At 36.5% G+C, this 24,939-nt stretch overlaps 1 protein-coding gene across 1 annotated transcript; it reads left to right on the forward strand.

The window, feature by feature from the left end:
• Positions 1-331: 331 nt before the first annotated feature.
• Positions 332-812, forward strand: LOC129480205 (large ribosomal subunit protein eL28-like). Its single transcript, XM_055273936.2, has one exon. It carries the CDS (start codon positions 375-377, stop codon positions 786-788), a length of 414 nt encoding a protein of 137 aa, XP_055129911.1. The 5' UTR covers positions 332-374; the 3' UTR covers positions 789-812.
• Positions 813-24,939: the final 24,127 nt, after the last annotated feature.

The raw sequence follows: 24,939 nt of genomic DNA on the forward strand, positions 1-24,939 counted from the left end.
ATCTACAGGAGAGCTTATTTCTCTCAGGCTACAAACCTGTACAGCATGTTACTGTACTCAGCACTATAGGCAATTGTAACACAATGGTATTTGTATATCTAAATATATCTAAACATAGAAAAGGCACGGTAAACATATAATTTAAAATATTAAAAAATGGTAGACCTCTATAGGGCACTTACCATAAATGGAACTTGCAGGACTGGCAGTTGCTCTGGGTGAGTTAGTGAGTGGTGAGTGAATGTGAAGCCTAGGACATTACTGCGTACTACTGAAGACTTTATGAACACTGTACACTTAGACTACACTAAATTTATTTTTAAAATTTTCTGCTCTTTCCGTCTCAGGTCGCTGCTGCGAGAGGAGCCGCCGCCATGTCTGCGCATCTGCAATGGATGGTCGTGCGGAACTGCTCCAGTTTCCTGATCAAGAGGAATAAACAGATCTACAGCACTGAGCCCAATAACTTGAAGGCCCGCAATTCCTTCCGCTACAACGGACTGATTCACCGCAAGACTGTGGGCGTGGAGCCGGCAGCCGACGGCAAAGGCGTCGTGGTGGTCATTAAGCGAAGATCCGGCCAGCGGAAGCCTGCCACCTCCTATGTGCGGACCACCATCAACAAGAATGCTCGCGCCACGCTTAGCAGCATCAGACACATGATCCGCAAGAACAAGTACCGCCCCGACCTGCGCATGGCAGCCATCCGCAGGGCCAGCGCCATCCTGCGCAGCCAGAAGCCTGTGATGGTGAAGAGGAAGCGGACCCGCCCCACCAAGAGCTCCTGAGCCCCCTGCCCCCAAAGCAATAAAGAGTCAGCTGGCAAAAAAAACAAAACAAAACAAAAAAATAAAATAAAAAAAATAAAATTTTCTTTCTCCAATAATAAATTAAACTTAGTTTACTATAACTTTTTACTTTATAAACTTTTTAAACTTTTTGACGCTTTCACAATACCACTTATTTAAAACACAAACACATTGTATAGCTGCACAAAAAATATTTTCTTTCTTTATATCATTATTGTATAAGCTTTCTATTGCAAAATTATTAATTTTTTACTTTTAAATTTTTTTGTTAAAAACTATGACACAAACACATTAGCTTAGATCTATGTAGCTTCAGGATCATCAATATCGCTGTCGTTTGCCTCCACGTTTTGTCCCACTGGAAGGTTGGCAATAATGAGCATGAAAAAGTCATATCTTATGATAACAATGCCTTCTTCTGGGATACCACCTGAAGGGTCTACCTGAGACTGTTCTAGGGTTAATTTACACACACGCACGTGCACACACACACACACATATACACATATATGCAGAAGTAATACACTCTGAGATAATGACAAGAAGTGTAGTATAGTAAATACATCAACCAGTAACATAGTTGATTATTATCATTACTAAGTATTAGGTATTCTATATAATTGTACGTGCTATACTTTTATAATACTGGCAGTACACTAGATTTGTTTGTGCCAATATCACCACAAACAGGTGACTAATGCTTGGCACTATAACTTTAGCAGCCACTGGACAGTGGGAATTTTAAATTTCCCTTGTAATCTCATGGAGACACTGTGGTATATGCAGTTAGTCATTGACCGAAATTTTGTTATGCAGTACATGACAATGTAAGTATTTGGGTAGGCATACATTTTTATTTCTCAGGGGTAAATATCTAGAATGAAAGCTCTGGGTTGTATAGGTAGCTATTTGCATAACTTTATAAGTAATGTAAATGATTTCAAACATTTTCCGAAATAATTTCACCATCTTAAACTCCTTCTCCTACCAAAGCTGCATGAGTGTTCTGGTTATCCAAATCCACACCACTGCTTGGTTATCTCAATGTTTTTAATGTTAGATATCATAGTGTATATATAGCTATGTGTTATGCTAATTTTAATTTATATGTTTCAGAAGAATAACTTTTGAGCTTATTTTACATGCTCATTGGAAATTTATTTATTATGTACATTGTTCAAAACTTTTGACCATTTTATTTGGTTGTTGTTCTATTACTATTAAGTTATAAGAGTTTTAATTTATTTTTATACAAGTCAGAAACATCTGTTTCAATATGTTATCCAAAGTCTGAAGAGGCTTTTTCCCCTTGTTTCTCTTTAAGAATAAAAGTTTTCGATTTGGCAAAATGAATACTTATTGTTCATGCTTCTTCTGATCTTTCTCTTCCTTCAATGTTATGTAGATATTCTCATAGTCCTTTAACAAATGTCTTAGTTTCACTTTTATGTTTGAATATGCCATGATCCATTTCCCCAGTTAAGTTTTCATTTGGCAGGTTATGCTCAAGTCCATTTCCCTCCCTCATAAAAATATAAAGGTTTTTGGCATCATTTGTGAGAAACACTGTCCTCTACTACACTTAATATTCTTGGAGTCTTTGCCAAAAATCATTCAAACATTGATATGGTTAGGCTTTGTGTCTCCACACAGATCTCATCTTGAATTATAATCAACACAATCTCCCTAATCCCCACTTGTCAAGGGGGAGACCAGGTGGAGGTAATTGAATCATAGGGGTGGTTCCCCCATGTTATTCTCCTGTTGGTGAGTGAGTTCTCACAAGATCTGATAGTTTTATAAGGGGCTCTTCCCGCTTTGCTCGTCACTTCTCCTTCCTGCCACTTTGTGAAGAAGTTGCCTTGCTTCCCCTTCACTTTCTGCCATGATTGTAAGTTTCCTGAAGCCTCCCCAGCCATGCAGAACTGTGAGTAAATTAAACCTCTTTGCTTTATAAATTACCCAGTCCCAGGCAGTTCTTTATAGTAGTGTAAAACAGACTAATACAGTAAATTGGTACCAGAAGTGAGGTGCTGATATAAAGATACCCAAAAATGTGGAAGCAACTTTGGAACTCGGTAACAGGCAGAGGCTGGAACAGTTTGGAGGGCTCAGAAGAAGAGAGGAAGATGTGGGAAAGTTTGGAACTTCCTAGAGACTTGCTGAATGGCTTTGATCATAATGCTGATAGTGATACGGACAATGTAATCCAGGAGAAGGTAGTTTCAGATGAAGATAAAGAACTTCTTGAAAACTGGAATAAAAGTGATTCTTGCTATGCTTCTGAAAGAGACTGGTGGCATTTTGTCCCTGCCCTAGAGATCTATGGAACTTTGAACTTCAGAGAGATGATGTAGAGTATCTGACAGAAGAAACTTCTAAGCAGCAAAGTGTTCAAGAGTGACTCAGCTTTCTTAAAAACATTCAGTTTTATGCATTCACACAGAAATGATTTGGAATTGGAACTTAAGTTTAAAGGGTAAGCAGAGCATAAAAGTTTGGAAAATTTGCAGCCTGACAATGTGATAGAAAAGAAAAACCCATTTTCTGAGGAGAAATTCAAGCTGGATGCAGAAATTTGCATACATAATGAGTAGTCAAATGTTAATTGCAAAGATAATGTTGAAAATATCTCCAAGACATGTGAGAGGTCTTCATGGCAGCCCCTCCCATCACAGGCCCAGAAGCCTAGGAGGAAAAAATAGTTTCCTGGTCCAGGCCCAGGGCCTTGCTACTTTGTGTAGTCTTGGGACTTGGTGCCCTGCATTCTAGTTGTGGCTAAAAAGGATCAACATACAGCTCAAGTCATTGCTTCAGAAGATGCAAGCCCCAAGCCTTGACAGCTTACACATGGTGTTGGGCCTACAGGTGCACAGAAGTCAAGAATGAGGTTTGGGAACCTCTGTCTAGATTTCAGAGGATGTATGGAAATGCTTGGATGTCCAGGCAGAATTTTGCAGCAGGGGTGGAGTCCTTATGGAGAACCTCTGCTAGGGAAGTGCAGAAAGGAAATGTGGGGTCAGAGGCCCCATACATAGTCCCCACTGGGGCACTGCCTAGTGAATTGTTGAGAAGAGGACCACCATCTTCCAGATCCCAGAATGGTAGATCCACTGGCAGTTTGCACCATGCTCCTGGAAATGTGGCAGACACTCAATGCCAGCCCATGAACGCAGCCAAGAAAGTGAATGTACCCTGCAAAGCCACAGGGGCAGAGCTTCCCAAGGCCATGGGAAGCCATTTCTTGCATCAGCATGACCTGAATGTGAGACATTGAATCAAAGGCGATTACTTCAGAGCTGTAAGATTTGATGGTCCCACAGGATTTTGGATTTGCATAAGGCCTGTAGCCCCTTTGTTTTGGCCAGTTTCTCCCATTTGAAATGGGTGTATTTACCCAATGCCTGTACCCCCACTGCATCTAGGAAGTAACTAACTTTCTTTTGATTTTACAGACTCATAGGCAGAATGGACTTGACTTGTCTCAGATGAAACTTGGGACTTGGACTTTTTGGTCAATGCTGGAATAATTTCAGACTTTGGCAGACTGTTGGGAAGGCATGGTTGGTTTTGAAATGTGAAAGGAACATGAGATTCAGGAGAGGCTGAGGCAGAATGATGGATTATAATCCCCATAATCCTTATAATCCCCACCTGTCAGGGGAGAGACCAGGTGGAGTTAATTGAACCATGGAGGTAACTGAATCACCCCATGCTGTTCTCATGATAAATAGTGAGTTCTCACAAGATCTGATAGTTTTATAAGGGACTCTTTCTTTTTGCTTGGCACTTTTCCTTCATGTTGCCTTGTGAAGAAGGTGCCTTGTTTCTCCTTTGCCTTCCACCATGATTGTAAGTTTCCTGAGGCTTCCCCATCAGCCACTAAATATGACAAGAGGCATTGCTATTAGTGTAATTTTCTGAAATTAGAAAATAAAGTTTAGTAAAAACTTCAAGAAAATAAATGGTTATTTTTCTCTTGATTTATACTGAAGTCATATTCTTGTGGGGAAAAATTATGCGTTAAAGATATGCTATTAAAAAGTTTGATTCTAGATTCATATGAAAACAAATAATTTTATGATATAGATATTATATAAGAATATTAAAATGTCTGCAGTTCTTGAACATGTTCTTCCTTGTGCAGATTATTGAACACTTTGCAAGATGTCTAACATCCCTGGTGCCTACTCTCTAAATATTAGTAATGCTTCACAAGCTATCTGAGAGCCAAAACATCCCAAGAAATGCCCCATAGAAAGGTCAAATCTTTCCCCAATTAACCATTTATTGGAATTTTTTTTCATTTGGAAAACTAACTTTATTTAAAACTGGATTATTCTGTTTTATTATATCTCATTTCCAAAGCCTTGCCAGTGCCTGCTTCTTCCCAGGTAAAATTTTTGCATAGTGCTACCAAAATATGCAGTTCTTCTAGTGTACTATGGCATTTCCTTTCTCTATACTGTCACTCACATGACATGCTTTGCATACAAAGTCTTGATCCTATTCCATACATACCTATTCAGTTGTGAAATTAACATCAAATAATATTTTCCTCCATCTCTTAACTTCCAAGTAGTTTCTTATGTTAGTAACCACTGAATGCTTCTATCTGAACTCTTCAATGATATGACATTGGCAAAGTTACGTGTTCTCTTTGAGTATCAATTCCCCAAATTGTAAATTAAGGATATACTAGTATATACATTCTATGATAACCACATTCCATTCTATGATTATCATAATTATTATTATGCAATAAGACAATGCATAATATGTGTTGAGTGCTGTACTTGCCTGATAATAATTTCTCAGTAAATGTTTATTATAATTATTATTGGACCCAAAAGTATTATTGGATCACAATATGTAATCAGTACTGGATTGCAGACATTCTCAACCTAAGTGTCTTTCTATAATAATTACAAGATACTTAAAGAGTTTAAAATTTACAACCAACATTTTCTTCATTATATAGCAACTTGTAGGAACTCTGTAATTATTTCGTGAAGGAGTTAAATAAATGCATGTATTAATCCTTCACAACATGGGATGGAGAAAGTTTTGAATGTGAAATTTTGGAGATGCTATCTTCTCTTGAATTAATTTGTCTACGGTACCATTTTGATGTCCAGAGTTAAAGTTAAAACCTAAAATTGTCCACTACTACACTTTCAGCCCAAATATTGAAATTAAGGTATTGTAGATAGCCCTTATACAGAAAACTAATCAGGAGTGGAAAATCCTCAGTTTATTGCCCCATGGAAACAACATTATTCTGCAGGATGTCAGGAGCAGTTTTAAAAAAGGAATAATGAAAATAGTTCAGGAAATACAAGTTAAATCAACTTAAATGGAGTAATCTAACTTTATTGCAAACATTTTCAGAACTTTAATAAGATACAAGACATTAAAAGTCTCAAAGAGGGAGATACTTAAAATTGGGCACCCTAATAGTTTATCTACTATATTAATAAAAATGCTTTTTCTTTCTGCTTATAAATATCAGAACAGCAACCTTAGGAAGTAATAATAAAAATTGCCTCAACTGTTGGCACTTGTTACTAGAAAGAACAAATTGACAGCTGTAAAAGAAATAATGTGCAGTTTTAAAAGCAAGTTAAAATTGTTGCTACCTTAGTATTGGCTGAGGTCACAAGATAATAGTCACCAACAATGCCCACAATCCAAAGGGAAGTGTGATATCATCACAGCAGAATGTTCCAAAGCTTGTCTAAGAGTTGCTTTGCTAACCTTTAACGACTTCAAGCCTATGAAAGAGCTTGGACAGACTGAGTTAACTAGAAATTACAAGACAAATTTTGGAAAGTCATGTTTTTATGTTGTGAATCCCATCCATCCCTGGAGAGATTAGAGTATGTTTTCCCCGCTGCTCAAGCCTTGGGGAAAGGCCTTTGGTAGGACCACTGGGTGAGATTTACATGTTTATCTTGGAATTTTGATGACACTGTGCATGGATGTCTGACTCATTTCAATAAAACCACGGCATGAAAGGCTGTAAATGACTGGCTGCTCTGACAGCATAGTAAAATCATATCACTGCTTGGTGAAGGCTGCCACTCAGCATTCATCAGAGCAAATAATGTTTATGTTGAATCTGGCCCACAGTCTTCTCAGCAGGGCCAAATGAGAGAGTAAACACAAGAGAAAGATGCTGGGAGTACTACACTGTATGTGTAAGTTTTGCGGGAGTTTTAGGTGTTTGGGCGCTGGATCTGCATTCAGCAACATTAAGGTAATGATGGTTTTCAACTAGATCATCAGCAATGATGGAAAGCTCTTATGAGAGCTACACATCATCTCTACATCATGTAACGTACTATTACAGAGAACCTTTCAGATTTAACTCATAACCAAAAAGATGCAATAGATTACTACATTTTAAATACTGGAGGAACAGGAGAAACTCTAAGTAGGAAAACAGAACAGAAGCTGACCAATAGACTTTAGCACTTTTCCCAGTGCAGAAGCCAGCCTGAAGTATACCCAGCACAGGAGCAAGAAGAAAGTACAACTTAAAAGGTTCTATATTGTATTATTTGAATAAAATATTTTGAGGAGCATACAATAAATTTTAAAAATGTTATTCCAAAAGACTTATCAGAAAAGTTGATGAGGATAGATTCAGATTTCAACCAAGATAGAAGAAAAAAATGTATCACACGGAGTGGCTTACAATGGGCAAAGGAAAGAAAATAATGAAGTTAATTTCTATTAATATCCAATGAGTCACTCTTGTTCAATAGACAAATTATATAATCTTTAAAATTTGGTAATATTTTACATTCCCACTACTCCACTGTCATCATTTTGCTAATGAAAACACTAAGATGCAATAGGGTTAAGCACTTCCCCAAGCTATGTGGCTTTCAGTGATGAGTTAAGTTTAGAAAACAAGTCTCACAGTGCATGGTCCATTGTGACAGTAAAAAGAATGTGCCTTATAAAAGCTTTATGGTATGGCAATGTTCCAATGATTACCTTTTATTGGCTCCCATAACATCAGTTCCCAGCTACATCCCTGTCAGCTGAAGTCTCACTGCTATTTTCTCTTATTTTTTTTCTTTTTTTCTGCCCCACATCATATGTTCCTGTAAAAATTAAGCTATCCTAAAATAATCTAATATATGGATGCCACAACTCTGTTAATGGCAGTTCCCTCTCTTATTCTTTAACTACTTTTAATCAAAAATTTAAACATTGAGAAATAAAGCGTTAGTCCAAAGAATAGTTTTGTAGTTTAATGGACCATGGTAGACATTGAGTGAATCTACCGAGATTGTCTCTATTTATTCACAATTTCATGTTTCAATTAAGCAAAAGACCTGTTGTGATTTTAAAGAAAGATAAAGAGAATTTCATTGAAAACTCATAGGTAATAAACTATTTAATTTTGAAGGATACATATATTAATGTCTATCCTTAGCCCCTGTTGAATATCATGTATTCCATATGGCTTGAGATGCCATTGACTAGTTGAAAAAAGTATCATGATCTAGTATTTATTTCATCTAATTAAATATTCAATAATTCTGTCTTTAGAATTTTTCCCCTTATACTTGAAGCACATTTCTGTCATTGTTATTGTTTTGTGGTTTTTCTTTTCCTCTACTATTTTAAACTCAAGCATTTTTACATGTTCTTATTAAACCTTACAAGGCCTATGCATATAATGTCATATCACTACAGGTTTTAGTTGTAAGTTCTGAAATGGACATCTCTTATTCTGGAATTCATTTATTGGTATTGAACATTAGCTAATCCATAGAATTTCCAAGTTATCTGGGGAGTCAGTGTTTTGAAAAAAAGCAGAAAACAGATAAACTATGCTTTAAGAGTAGTTTTCAAATAATATCACCGGATAATTGTGATTGCTTCTTCCTCTACTCTTTAACACTAAACAATGTAGTTCATACTATCAAAACTTCCACCCCTCATATTAGTTGCACCTGCTATCCTTGTGGCCACTGCTATCCTTTATTCACAGCAAATGACTAATGGATGCAGTGGCTCTTCTTATAAAGACAAGAACTCTAGAGGTTAACACAAGTTCTAGTTTTCCTCTATCATAACTACCTGTATTCTTATGGGTAAGTTATTTTACTTTTTTGGGTTTAAGTTTTTGTATTTTTGAAGTCAAGATCATTTTCACTACCAAGAAAAACTATAAAAGACAAAATATTAACTATGTGTGTGTACACACACACACACACACACATCTACTTGAAGGTATAGGAACGTGAAACACCAGGTTGTATAGAAATTCTTGGCCAAAATACAGAAGATGGAAAGTTAGAGAGGTGAATACAATAATTAAAGTTGGATGCCTCAAGGGATAATTTCACTACTTTCAGAGATAGAGAGAAACTATTGACAACTTCACATGGTTAAGAGGCAAATGTGAAAGTTCATGGCTCACTAAATGTGGGGTATTGGCAAATCTCTTGTACATTTAGCTGGGATTAAGTAATAAACTGAAAGTAATTCATTATTTGAGTATTCTAGAGAAATTCAAATTCTGCAATTAAATTCACATGAGTCCAGATTGTTGATGTATTGTCTGCAAGTAACAGATGAAAATCCCTTTAAATTTTAAAGATGACAATAAAGTATATTTTAAAATAAAAAAATATTTTAAAAAGAAAGCCCATGACTCCTCTATGAACACTTGTGCTTCAGAAACAGCTGTTTCTGGAGAGAAATATCTAAGCAAATATTAACAAAAATACACAAAGATATATCATTGTTTCAAAGGCCAGAGAATAGGAAAATGGCTATTAGAAAATTTGTGTATAAAATTTGTGTATAAAATCCAGAGCAAGGGCCTATTTTGAAGAGCTCTCTTTTGACCCACTAACCAAAAATCGTAAAGTGTTCTATGGCGCACCATCAATGTGTGAACATGACATTATTTTATTCTATTGTCTTGATGAAAGTCATGGGTCTGTGCTTGCAGATGGATTGCCACATTGCCCTTGGGAACTATCCATGGTACCAAGAAGTATACTTCCTTAGGAGATGGGCCTTGAAGCAGTTCTACCTGTGAACCCAAGAAACCCATTTCTTTCCACTATAAGATATGGCATGACTTACGTCAGCTCCAAAGACTCAGGGTATTTGCTTCAAATGACTTTCAGGATATCACAATCAAGATGATGCCTACTTCAACCTGAATCATGACTATTATTCTTAACTAATAAGAGTCTAGTGACCCTGCTATCTTTCATCACAGAGTGCTGCTTGGCATATTCTTTAAGAGAAACTGGCTTGGTCATTAACTTTGATTATGAGACTAATCCAGCACTTGATACATGCACATAGAAACTTACTTTGAAGCTTCAATTCTGAGTTCCAAAGTTATGTATGCATATGCACATATGCATACACACATTCATGATACATAACAATAACTTAAAGCTGATGCTTCTGTCGACCTACCTTCCTGGTTTAGTTCATATAAACGGCAGTTAATTATTTAAAAATGTGTTATTTTAAATAAATAATTCTATTCTTTCATTATAAAAAGCTATATTGCATAGCATGAATGAGTGTACTCAAAAACTCAACTTATTTTAATTTTAAGCACATTTAAAATAGTCTATTATTTCTGGTGTACATAGGACCTTTTAAATTAACAAGTAGTTTTCAGACTTGCTATACAAAACCTCAGGTCATGTGTCTGTTTGTTTCCAAGTAAGAAATAAATTATCTTAAAGATAAAATGTCCTTATATAGATACACAAAATCAGTGATTGCCAGAAATCTGAAGTAAAAGCCATGAATAGTGAAGAGCCAAAAACAGCATATGATCCTTTAATCACCTCATTGTTAGTGTTTACAAAAAAGAACATTGCAAACCTATTATTTAAGTTTGTATTTCCCTTGCCACAACTTACTACCAAATAATCACTAAATGCTATGCTCAGAATAGTTTCCCACATATGTTCTTATTATTCTGCTACTTCCTAGTTTGATGGAAATTTACATTCTGCCATCTGTGCAAAGACACAGTCCCGGCATTACCACAGCTCTATGACCAAGTTGTCAAATAATTGGTTTGCCAACCACTAAGTCACATAAGGGAATAAAAATCTAAGAACTTTATTCAGTACAACAAAATAATACAGATTATAAGAAGTGTTCAAAAGCTATTATGTGTAGGTATTGAAAATAATTTTTGTTAAGTGTGTGCTTTACACCTACACAATTATCAGACAAGTTTTTATAAGAAAATGACATTGTAGGTATTAAATCATTAAGATACATAAAAATATGTGGGTCCTAGAGCATTATTCAATAAGACAATGAAAAGAAGGATTGTAAAGTCATCCCAAATATTTGATATGTTTCGGCTTAGAAAAGAACGTCTTAGGTGTTTTATATCAGCATTCCTGTTAACATTTCCCGATTAGCAACTTAACCATCCAAAGAACGTTCAAAGTATTAAGGTTTAACTTACTTATCCATCAAAGTTAACATATTATATTGTGCTTGAGAATATTTTCAAACCCAATATGATATGATTATATCTTATCTACCTTACTGGACATATGCTGATCTTATTATAAAGTTTAGTTGAAAGGACAGATAAAATTAAAATCTATGGATTATAATATATTAAAGCCGATAACTTTCTAACCATATTGTATGAATAAAAACATATTTACTTAAATTAATGTCTCCTTTTTATCTTTTGGTAAAGAAGTATTTTTTGGGAAAAATACCCAAATATAAGCAAATTCAAGAGTTTGATTTCGCCCTAAAAAGGTGATGATTTTGGCTGGGCGCGGTGGCTCACGCCTGTAATCCCAGCATGTTGGGAGGCCGAGGCGGGTGGATCACGAGGTCAGGAGATCGAGACCATCCTGGCTAACATGGTGAAACCCCGTCTCTACTAAAAAAAAAATACAAAAAATTAGCCGGATGAGGTGGTGGGCACCTGTGGTCCCAGCTACTCGGGAGGCTGAGGGAGGAGAATGGTGTGAACCCGGGAGGCAGAGCTTACAGTGAGCCGAGATCGCGCCACTGCACTCCAGCCTGGGCAACAGAGCGAGACTCCATCTCAAAAAAAAAAAAAAAAAAAAAAAGGTGATGATTTTGCTATTGTGAATAGCACCACAACGACAGAATTACCCTTAGCCAAAATTTCAGCACCACTCAGCATTCCCATGTGACAAACCTGCACATGTACCCCCTGAATCCAAAATAAAAGATAAAGTTTTAAAAAGGTAGTGATTTGATTACTATTTTAATGTTGTTAGTGGAGCTTTTCAGTTACTTGTACCAACCACCTAAATGACATCTATTAAGTATTATTCCTCTGTTGAAGATACAGATGTATTTACCATTTTCTTATGGGTTTAAGGATGATCCTGATGTTGTAAATTTTCTAGAGAAAAAATAAATATGATTAGGCCTATCTATGACCTGCAGGTTTCCAAATTTTATATTCACTGAGTACAAGGTATTTTTTATATTCTATCAGTGTCAGGGTTGAAACTCTTATCAGAAAAACTGAAACCCCAAAGGGATCCAAGCAGAAACAAAGTATTATAAGGCAAAAGGTGTTTATAATCTTAGAGACATCAAGGTGACCCCCAGTGATTTGATGCCTCCTCATGCTCACAACTTCTTTAATCCCTTCCACTTATGTGTGGGCCAAACCTGTGATTTACTTCTCACCAAGAGAATATTCCAAAGGTAATGAGATGTCACACTCATCGTTATGCTGCATTATATAGTACTATATTTTAGCAGACTGGGTTGGGGAGAGAAGGAGGGCAAGAAAAGAGGTAGTGAAGCAGAGAGAGAGAAAAAAATGAGAGAAAGAGAGAAAGAGAATTTTCTTTTGGGCTTCGTAAATTAAGAAGTGATGTTGGAGAAGTCCAAATAGTAAGAATCTTCAGGTGGCCTCTAGGAACTATGAGTTCTCTGGGACCTGAGGGTGGCCTCCAGCTAACCAAGAGAAAATAGTTGGAGCCATCATACAACCAAAGGGAAATAAATAATGCCATCCCCCTGTAGGTGTCAGAATTCTTCCCCATTAGAATCTTCACTAGTTATGCTTCCAGATGAGAATGCAGTTCAGCCAACACATCGATGGAGCTCAGGACATAGCTAGGTGGTACACAAACCCCTGACCCCAAAAATCTATGAGATCACAAATATGTTTTGTTTGTAGCCCAATATGTGGTAAATTGCTACACAGAAACGATGAATACACTATCAAAAAATAAATAATCAAGCTCAGAAAAGATTACTGTTAGCTCTCTCTGGTTCACCCCAGAGGTCTTCAGAATGGAAACTACTAGTGATTAGAGATTCGTATTCTCCCAAGATAAATGATTTGCATGCATCACAACAACCGAGTTCAATGCAAAATCTTGAATCAAAAATGTTCCGCCAACTATCCACTGGGATATCGAAGGAAAAAAAAGGCTTAGTTTTTTCTTTTGCCTTTCAAATATGTTGAGTACCTCTCTTACCTGAATGGAAACAAGAATCCTTCTGGCAAGAGACTCAAAGAAATAGATTCCTCTAACTTGAAACATCTATTTAGCACCTAGTAATAGATGAAAAATGGCATTTTCATGCTTAGAGGTACTGCCTCTCTATGAATCTAATTCCTATGGTAGGCAATATGTCATTATATTTTGATTTGCATTTTCCTTATAATTTATGATGTTGAGCAGTTTTTGGTCATGTGATATTGAGCACACACTTTTGGCCATTTGTATGCCTTGAGAAATGTCTATTCAGACCTTTTGCTGATTTAAAAATTATTTAATTTTTTAAATTTTTATTTTATGTATTGAATCGTTTGGGTTTCTTATATATGCTAGATATAATCCTTTGCCAGATGCATAATTTACAAATATTTTCTCCCATTCTCCTGGCCATCTATTCACTCTATTGATTCCTTTGCTGTGCAGAAGCTTTCTAGTTTGACATAATTCCACTTGTCTATTTTTGCTTTTGTTGCCTGTGCTTTTGAGGTCTTATCCAAAAATCCAAGCCAATGTCATGAAACAGTTCCCCTATATTTTTTTCCTAGTAATTTCCTAGTTTCAGTTCTTACATTTAAGCCTATAATCCATTTTTAGTTGATTTCAGTATATGGCAGAGATAGGCATCTGGTTTCATTCTTCTGCATGTGGATATCCAGTTTTCCTAGCACCATTTATTGAAGACACTGTACTTTCCCCAATGTATGTTTTTGGTGTCTGTTGAAGATAATTTGGCATAAGTGTGTAGATTTATTTTTGGGTTCTCTATTCTGCTGTGTTGTGCATATGTACCTGTTTTTATATCCATATCATGCTGTTTTGGATTCACTTTACCTTTACGGACATGCACAGACTGAAAGTAGAGGGATAAACAAGTATATTCCATGCAAATGGAGACCAAAGAAGAGCAGGAGTTTCTATATTTATAGCAGATAAATGGACGTTAAGCCAAAGACTAGAAAAAGAGATAAAGCCATTCTATAATGATAAAATGGTCAATACAGCAGGAGGATATACAATTCTAAATATATATATACCCAACACTGGAGCACCTAAATATATAGAGCAAATATTAAGAGACCTAAAGGAAGAGACAGACTGCAATATGATAATAGTAGGGGACGTCAACACCCCACTCTTAGCAGTGAACATGTTACTCAGACAGAAATCAACAAAGAAACATCAGAGTTAAACCATTTTCTAGACTAAATGGACCTAACAGACATTTACAGAACATTCCAACCAACAGACCCACAACATACACTCTTCTCAAGATGGAGCATTCTTTAATTTTTTTTTTTAAGGTGGCTGGAATTTTTGTTGCTTCTATTAATTTTTCAGAAAAATATTAATTAATTAAATGTTAATTTTTCAGCAACCAACTGCTCCCAGGTACTAAACTGTGGATATACACAGATAAAAAATAGTGTCTGGATCTGCAAGGGGCTTAGAGACTAGTGAAGCAATGACTTACATCAATTTTAGTAAATTGATAAATTTAGTAAATTTAATAAAATATATTACAGAATAATATATTTTAAAATCTAGTCAGGGCATGGGAAGTAAATGACTATTTTTTAAAATAATTAAAACTTATTTTCGATTTGAGCGTACATGTGCAGATTTGTTACATGGATATGTTATATGATGCTGAGGTTTGGGCAACAACTGAACCTGTCACCTGGGAAGTGAGCACAGTACTTAACAGTTTTTCAGCCCTTACCCCTATCCTTTCCTCTCCCCTCTAGAAGTCCCCAGTGCCTATTGTTGCTCTCTTTATGACTGTGAGTACCCGGTGTTTAGCTCTCACTTCTAAATGAGAATATGCAGCATTTGGTTTTCTGTTCCTGTGTTAATTTGCTTAGAATAATGGTCTCCAGCTGCATCCATGTTACTGCAAAGGACTTGGTTTCATTCTTTTTTATGGCTGTGTAGTATTCCATGGTGTATATGTACCACATTTTCTTTATCCCAGTCCACTGTTAGTGGGCACCTAGATTGGTTCCATATCTTTGCTATTGTGAATAGTGCTGTGATGAACATATGAGTGCAGGTGTATTTTTGGGAGAATGATTTATTTTCTTCTGGATATATACCCAGTAATAGGATTGCTGGGTCAAATGGTAGTTCCATTTTGAGTTATTTGAGAACTCTTCAAGCTGCTTTCCCGCATGGCTGAGCTAATTTACATTCCCACCAACAGTGTATATGTGTTCTCTTTTCTCCATAGCCTTGCCAGCATCTGTTGCTCTTTGACTTTTTTATATAACATACTCAGGGTGCATATGTTTGGTTCCTAACCTATCCAAGTTAAAATGTTTTACCGTTTTAAGTTTTACTTGATACCAGTATTCATAGTCAAATAATTTTAGATTTTTTTCCTAGAGTTTGCCATATAAAAAGTCAGAAATAAGATGAGGAAACTAATGGAAGGACTTGACTTCCAAAAATTCTGAAACACTAGAGAAAGGCTTTAAATAATTAGTTTTGTACAATTATTGATTAGTTGACATATAATTACAGTATATTTAATTGGCTTGGTGTGTTTATGGCTCTTAATCCTAAAGTTTATATTTAAGCACTTAAAAGGATTGGTTAATTATTTTTTATTTAAGTTGCTTCTGGAAAATTGTGTAGAATAAAAATAACTCAAAATATATGTGTCCTTTAATATTTCAGCACTTTTGTAAAGTATATAACATTTCCTTGGTTTGCTACTTATCACTTTTTTAAATGTTTTTTTATTATTATACTTTAAATTCTGGGTTACATATGCAGAATGTGCAGGTTTGTTACATAGGTATACACGTGCCATGCTGGTTTGCTACACCCGTCAACCCATCATCTACATTAGGTATTTCTCCTAATGCTATCAATCCCCTAGCATCTCACCCCCTGAGAGGCCCTGGTGTATGATGTTCCCTCCCTGTGTCCATGTATTCTCATTGTGCAACTCCCACTTACGAGCGAGAACATTTGGTGTTTGGTTTTCTGTTCCTGTGTTAGTTTGCTCAGAATGATGGTTTTCAGCTTCATTCATGTCCCTGCAAAAGACACGAACTCATCCTTTTTTACGGCTGCATGGTGGGTTGGTTCCAAGTCTTTGCTATTGTGAATAGTGCCGCAGTAAACATATGTGTGCATGTGTCTTTATAGTAGAATGATTTATAATCCTTTGTGTATATACCCAGTAGTGGAATTGCTGGGTCAAATGGTATTTCTGGTTCTAGATCCTTGAGGAATTGCCATTCTATCTTCTGCAATGGTTGAACTAATTTATACACTCCTAGCAACAGTGTAAAAACGTTTGTATTTCTGCACATCCTCTCCAGCATCTGTTTCCTGACTTTTTAATGATTGCCATTCTAACTGGTGTGAGATTGTATCTCATTGTGGTTTTGATTTGCATTGCTCTAATGATCAGTGATGATGCAAATTATGTGATTAATTTTAGAATAAGTGAGATGTGGTGCTGAGAAGATTGTATATTCTGTTGATTTGGGGTGGAGAGTTCTGTAGATGTCTATTAGGTCCACTTCGTCCAGAGCTGAGTTCAAGTCCTAAATATCCTTGTTAATTTTCTGTCTCGTTAATCTTTCTAATATTGACAGTGGGGTGTTAAAGTCTCCCACTATCATTGTGTGGGAGTCTGAGTCTCTTTGTCGGTCTCTAAGAACTTGATTTATGAATCTGGGTTCTCCTGTATTGGGTGCATATATATTTAGTATAGTTAGCTCTTCTTATTGCATTGATCCTTTACCATTATGTAATGCCCTTCTTTGTCTTTTTGATCTTTGTTGGTTTAATGTCTGTTTTATCAGAGACTAGGATTGCAACTCCTGCTTTTTTTTTTTTGCTTTCCATTTGCTTGGTAAATATTCCTCCATCCCTTTATTTTGAGCCTATGTGTGTCTTCGCTGTGATATGGGTCTCCTGAATACAGCACACCGATGGGTTTTGACTCTTTATCCAACTTACCAGTCTGTGTCTTTTACTTGGGGCATTTAGCCCATTTACATTTAAGGATAATATTGTTATGTGTGAATTTGATCCTGTCATTATGATGCTAGCTGTTTCTTTTGCCCATTAGTTGATGCAGTTTCTTCCTAGCATCAATGATATTTACAATTTGGTATGTTTTTTCAGTGGCTGATACTGTTTTTTCCTTTCCATTTTTAGTGCTTCCTTCGGGAGCTCTTGTAAGGCAGGCCTGGTGGTGACAAAATCCCTCAGCCTTTGCTTGTCTGTAAAGGATTTTATTTCTCCTTCACTTATGAAGCTTATCTTCTCTGGATAGGAAATTTTCGGTTGAAGTTTTTTTTCCTTAAGATTGTTGAATGTTGGCCCCCACTCCCTTCTGGTTTGTAGAGTTTCTGCAGAAAGATCCACTGTTAGTCTGATGGGCTTCCCTTTGTGGGTAAGCTGACCTTTCTCTCTGGCTGCCCTTAACATTTTTTCCTTCGTTTCAATGTTGGTGAATCTGACAATTATTTGTCTTGGGGTTGCTCTTCTCAAGGATTATTTTTGTGGTGTTCTCTGTATTTCCTGAATTTGAATGTTGGCCTGTCTTTCTAGGTTGGGGAAGTTCTCCTGGATAGTATCCTGAAGAGTGTTTTCTAATTTGGTTCCATTCTCCCTATCACTTTCAGGTACATCAATCAAACATAGGTTTGGTCTTTTCACATAGTCCCATATTTCCTGGGGGTTTTGTTCGTTACTTTCATTATTTTTTTCTCTAATCTTGTCTTCACACTTTATTTCATTAAACTGATCTTCAATCTCTGATATCCTTTCTTCTGCTTGATCAATTAGACTATTGATACTTGTGTATGCTTCACAGAATTCTCGTGCTGTGTTTTTCAGCTCCATCAGGTCATTTATGTTCTTCTGTAAACTGGTTATTCTAGTCAGCAATTCCTCTAACCTTTTGTCAAGGTTCTTAACTTCCTTGCATTGGGTTAGAACATGCTCCTTTAGCTCGGAGGAGTTTGTTATTACCCACGTTCTGAAGCCTACTTTTGTCAGTTCCTCAAACTCATGCTCTGTCCAGTTTTGTTCCTTTGCTGGCAAGGAGTTGTGATCCTTTGGAGGAGAAGAGGCATTCTGGCTTTTGGAATTTTCAGCCTTTTTGCACTGATTTTTCCTCATCTTCGTGGATTTATCTACCTTTGGTCTTTGACATTGGTGACCACATTTGTATGGGGTTTTTCTGTGGAAGTCCTTTTTGTTGATGTTGATGCTAATCCTTTCTGTTTGTTGGTTTTCCTTCTAACAATCAGGACCCTTTGCTGCAGGTCTGCTGGAGTTTGCAGGATGTCCACTCCTGACCCTGTTTGCCTGGGTATCACGAGCAGAGGCTGCAGAACAGCAAAGATTGTTGCCTGCTCCTTCCTTTGGAAGCTTCACCCCAGAGGGGCACCCACCAGATGCCAGCCAGAGCTCTCCTGTATGAGGTGTTTGTCAATCCCTGCTGAGAGGTGTCTCACAGTCAGGATGCACAAGGGTCAGGGACCCACTTAAGGAGGCAGTTTGTCCCTTAGCAGAACTTGAGCACTGTGCTTGGAGATCCACTGTTCTCTTCAGAGCCAGCGGGCAGGAACCTTTGAGTCTGCTGAAGCTGTACTCACAGCTACCCCTTCCCCCCAGGTGCTCTGTCCCAGGGAGACAGGAGTTTTATCTATAAGCCCCTGACTGGGGCTGTTGCCTTTCTTTCAGAGATACCCTGCCCAGAGAGGAGGAGAAATCTAAAGAGGCAGTCTGGCTACAATGACTTTGCTGAGCTGTGGTGGGCTCCACCCAGTTCAAACTTCCCAGGGGCTTTGTTTACACTGTTAGGGGAAAACTGCCTACTCAAGCCTCAGTAAAGGGGGACACTACTCCTCCCACCAAGGTTGAGGGTCCCAGGTTGACTTCAGACTGCTGTGCTGGCAGTGAGAATTTCAAGCCAGTGGATCTTAGCTTGCTGGGCTCATTGGGGGTGGAATCTGCAGAACTAGGCCACTTGGCTCCCTGGCTTCAGCCCTCTTTCCAGGTTCCACTTGCATTCCAGGTGCCACTGGGTTATGAATAAAAACTCCTGCAGCTAGCTTGGTGTCTGCCCAAATGGCCACCCAATTTTGTGCTTGAAACCCAGGGCCCTGGTGGTGTAGGTAGGCACCTGAGGGAATCTCCTTGTCTGCAGGTTGCAAAGACCATGGGAAAAGCATAGTATCTGGGCTGGAATGTACCATTCACCATGGCATGGTCCCTCAAGGCTTCCCTTGGCTAGGGGAAGGAGTTTCCTGACCCCTTCAGCTTTCCAGTTGAAGCAACACTCCACCCTGCTTCTGCTCACCCTCCATGGCCTGCACCCACTGTCTAACCAGTCACAGTGAGATGAGCTGGGTACCTCAGTTGGAAATGCAGAAATCACCTGCCTTCTGTGTTGATCTCGCTGGGACCTGCAGATTGGAGCTGTTCCTATTTGGCCATCTTGCCAGCCAATTCCATAAATGACTATTATTAAGAAGTCCTCTACTATTATTTAAGAGAGAGTTACCCTTAATCTATAGCTTGAAATATAGAGAGAAAAGAAAAGGGAGGAGGTAGTGAGACAGTGGTGATCCATGGAAGCAGTGATCCATATTTTAGCTTCTATCTTTTCCATTTCTTTCAGAGTTTGACTATTTCAATCTCTCTCATTTTCTCTTTCTGACTTAATTTATAAACTCTGCTGATGCGAGCCAAATCTGAATTACATCTGGATAACAAATCTAAAAATACACTCTTTATTCTTGCTCAATCTCTTTTACTTTTGTGTTGGAGATAAATGAAGGAAAAATATGAAAAAATTTGCTTGCTTGAATTACAATGCTTGCTTGCATATGTGCTCATTAACAATCATTTTGGCAAAGGCACTTTAAAAAATATTTTTATTACTCCTACTTTGATAAAGCCTTTAATTGCAGCACCATATCTTGGCTTTTTCTGTTGTCCCCCCACCCACCCACCCCTTCACTGTCAAAATTGAACACAATGTGTATATATGTTATGTCCTCAAGAGATACTTTTTGAAATGAATTCTAACCTCATGGTATGGTCTTTTCATAACACTGCAGAGTAATTTAGCTCAAGGCATTTCAAACTTTTGATTCAAGTGTCTCTAAACACATAGACAAACAGATATGGATTGTAATAATCTCTTCAAGTTAAATACCACTTCATCAATAATCAGGTATATCAGGATGAGATGATTTCTGGTGTGTCCTTAGTGTGTTTTAGAATAAATTATTTTATTGTTTCCTCTTACTTTGTAGAAAGCATTTTCATTTCCATAGTCAGTATGAAGTAAGTCAGTTCACAGGCACTATTAATGTTCTTCAGATAAATAAAGATAGTTTTCTTTTTACTTATAAATTTCATGCCTTTGACAGTTTCCTGGTCTCCTAGATTAGTATGATAAAAAATTAAGTTGGATGTCGAGAATTTTAAAAACAGAAATAGAAGATTTTCTGGCACACATTTCTCGTTTTTAGCCACAGTTACTTTTTTTAGTTACACATTTTCTAGCATTTTTAAAAAATTTTAGTACAAATAGAATAAATTTTGAAAGTAAAACCCAGAAGACGCATATTTTGTATATGTCTTTATGACAAGTTGTCTATTGCAGCAGAGAAAATAGTCTGCAGACTTGTCATCAAGATTCATTACAATCGCTATTGTTTCACATAAAGAAGAATTTAGCCTACAAAATAAAGCAGAAGGACTTTGGGAACTGCTACTTAAAATGAGATGAGAGTATGAATTGTGCTAATGCAGATAAAGCAGGCTTGACAAGAATATCTTTAGCATGAATGCACCAATCATTGGTATTCTCTGGAAAGTAAGCGACTGCATTTTAATTACCAACTCAAAACACCACTATTTGGGGGTAAATTAAAAAGTTTATAGCTAGATGCAGAACTTGAATTCAACTTATACATTGACATGAGGCAAGGCAAAGAAAAAGAAATTGCCAGTGAACCAGAAATTATGTGGTAAATTTTAATGTAGTCATGATGTGAAGAATAAGAAATGCTATAGAAAACAAACAGTATTTTACTCTTTTAATTTATCGAATTTGAAAGCACGATGTGAAGATTACATTTTTATTAGTTCAACAAAATGTAGAAATATTTACCATTTGCTGTGAGATTGTTGTGCAGCTGTGAGCCAGCCATTGATAGCTGAGTTTCCCTATGAAGTGACTGCTTCATCAGAATTATATGGTTTACATAATCATTATTCATATTCCTTGGCCCCACCTCAGTCATACTCAATCAAATTACCAATATTAGGCATAGAAATTTAAATATTTCCTTAAAGTTATTTTTAATATATACTCACATTTGAGAATCATGGCTCAAAAGCATAGACGTTTCTATAAACAATTAGCTCAACACCCTCAAACTCATTTGTAAATTAAGAGGATTTATATTAAAAGTCATCAGAACAGAAACTTCAAAGAAGAAAATATTCTTAGAAAATTCACAAAATTGATACCCATTGTATAATTTTGAGTTTAAAAATATCATAATAAACAGGGATGAGAAACAAAAGTTTCAATTGATTAATTCACTTATGTGAAAACGTTTAGGGAGGTCTTACCCAAACGTAGTGTCCTAAACACTGAGGGTATAGTGATGAATACAAAAAACTAATAACAATTTCTGCTCTACAAGCGGCATCAACATTTTTTTCCACAACAATCTAGTGGACGCAGCAGAAAATAATAATGTAATAAGTAAACTATACAGTAATAATACCACTTTTATAAGTTTTTCTTTGTCTTTGGGTTTCCAACAGTTGTGCTATGATTGTTAGGTATGTTGTATGGCTGTGTTTGTGTTTAGTATTGCTGTGTTTGTGTGTATGTGTGCGTGCGTGTGTTTAAGAAGGTGATTAGTTTGATGTCTTTTGTTTTATTTTCTTTTCAGGTAGTATTTTGTCAAATGATGTTTACCATTTGCTGTGGGATTGTTGTGCAGCTATGAGCCAGCCCTTGATAGCTGAGTTTCTCTATGAAGTGACTACTTCAACAGAATTATATGGTTTATATATTCATTATTCATATATCTTGGCACCACCTCAGTCATATTCAATCAAAATTACCAATATTACTAATAGCCATCTTTACACCAATCCTCTGAGTCACAAATTATGTTTTTTAGAACTATAAATTATTTGCTATGTTACATTTAGGCTCTCTTGTGTAGTTTCTAGCCAAACTTCTTTCTGTTCTTTAATGGAAGTACTTTCTACTCTCTATTTTTCAGTTTACCAATCTTCCCTTGTATTGTGTCTGCTTTTGATCATACCATTTGACACTACATTTTTAAATAAATTCAAGCTCTAAGATGAAATATTTTATCTTTGAATGTACTTCTGTAACATAGTTTTCAGAGTTATTTTTAAATAACTGTCCTGTAACTCCTACATTCAGATAAATTTGAATGCATTTCAATGTGTTTTTATTATTTGTTTCTCTCTCTCTTTCTCTCTTTTTTTTTCTCTCTCTGTGTGTGTGTGTTTGGGGAGAGGCTGTGTGTACATTTGTATGTGTAATATTACATCAGAGAGGAATTAATTTTTTTTATCAGGAAATAATGTATTCAGAGACCTGCTTAACTCATTTGAATTTGATCCATTTATCATAAGCTCATTCTTGTTAGGAATGTCCTTTGTGGATCCACAAGTGGAAGTCTGGATAGCGTCCACACCCTCTCCATTCTGGTAAGCTCTGAATCCTGTTTTGTTTTTCCAACACAATGAGAAACAAGGTTTTGGTTTCTTAACAGATATTTTCTACCTGGTTTCTCCATGCATACAAAACGTATGTGCTGACAAATGCTTTGTTAGTTTCATATTGCTTTGTTAAAAATAAAAAATCACAAACTGGAGGCTTGAAATAACACACATGTATTTCCTAGCAGTATTTCCAGGTCAGGAATCTAGGCATCCTTAGCTGTTTCTTATGCTCAAATTCTTACAAGCTACATCAAGATGTTGGACAGACATCCCAATTGGAGGCTTAAGAAGAGAATAATTCACTTTCAAGCTCATTCAAATTGTCAGAACAATTTACTTTCTTGTGTCTGTATGACCAAAGCTTTTTGTTGGCTGTCACCTAGAGACTGCCCTCTCTGACCCTAAAGACGCTCACCATTCCTATAGCCATTTGGCAGTTATCTTCTATGTGAGATTTTCCAACATGGCTTCAGACATCAGTAAGTCAATAAGAGATAAACCTCAGATGGAGCATATATATATATATATATGCACACACACACACACACACACAAACACACACACATACATATATATATATATATATATATTTTTTTTTTTTTTTTTTTTTTTTTGAGACAGGGTTTTATTCAGTTGTTCAGGCTGGAGTACAGTGGCATGATCATGGTTTACTGCAGGCTTGGCCCCCTAGGTTTAAGGGACCCTCCCACCTCAGCCTTGTATTTTTTTTATTTTTATTTTTATTTTTATTTTTTGTAGGGACAGAGACTTACTATGTTGCCCAGGCTGGTCTCGAACTCCTGGGCTCAAGCAATCTTCTTGCTTCAGTCTTCCAAAGTGCTCAGACTATAGTTGTGAGCCACTGTGCCTGGCCCTGATTCCATTTATAAAAGCCTTCACCTGATTACATGAGAATTGGCTGGTGTAATCTCTCAGCTGATTACCTCAAGAAAAACTGATTTAAAAACTTATTTGCATATGGAATTTGTTTCACATTTGCCAAGTCTCATTGACTGAAAGCAAGTCACATGTCTTCCTTGCACTCAAGGGGAAGAGATTATACAAAACGTGAGCAGGAAATTGTAAATGCCATGAGGACTGTCTTAGGGTCTTTCACAGATGCCTAGTAAGAAATTGCTCCCAGTGTATCAGACACACTTCACTTAGTTGCCTTTTATTTATGTTTTTGGATCTTTAATTTATGACTCCATGAAAAATGTGAATATTTATTTATTTATTTATTTATTTATTTTTGAGATAGAGTCTCACTCTGTCACCCAGGCTGGAGTGCAGTGGCGTGATCTATAATGTTTCTCCATGAAAGGAAAAACATTATAAATTTGACTTACCATGACAATTTAAATGTTTTGCTCTTTAAAAGATTCCAATGAGCATATGAAAAGCCACAAATTGGAAGAGATGATTCATAATTTATATATATATTCAGGACTTTCTTAGAGTATGTTTAAAGATAATTTACAACTCAACAATAAAAAAATACAATTTTTACAAGTGGGCACAAATTTGAATAGACTTACCAAAAGATGATACATGAATAGTTAAGAGGCACAGGAAAAATTGCTGTACATCAGTAGACATTAAGAATGTGTAAATGAAAAGCACAATTTTATAAAACCACACAAGTTCTAGAATGGCTAAAATTAAACAGACTGACGATAAAATTTATTGACTACAGTAAGGAGAAACTGAAAATTTCATATGCTGTTGGTGCAGTATCCACGGTGCAGACACTGAACAAAGGCTATCTAACACCAAGGAACTCAGAGCCTTTGGCCTCCTGCAAGCACCAAGAATTAAAGTTACACAACCATCAA

This window comes from Symphalangus syndactylus, chromosome 4 (assembly GCF_028878055.3).
Source record: "Symphalangus syndactylus isolate Jambi chromosome 4, NHGRI_mSymSyn1-v2.1_pri, whole genome shotgun sequence".
NCBI classification, from domain to species: Eukaryota; Metazoa; Chordata; class Mammalia; order Primates; family Hylobatidae; genus Symphalangus; species Symphalangus syndactylus.

Bases quoted from the DNA above. Each gene is read 5' to 3' on its own strand.
- LOC129480205 (XM_055273936.2), top strand. From the start codon at position 375: ATGTCTGCGCATCTGCAATGGATGGTCGTGCGGAACTGCTCCAGTTTC.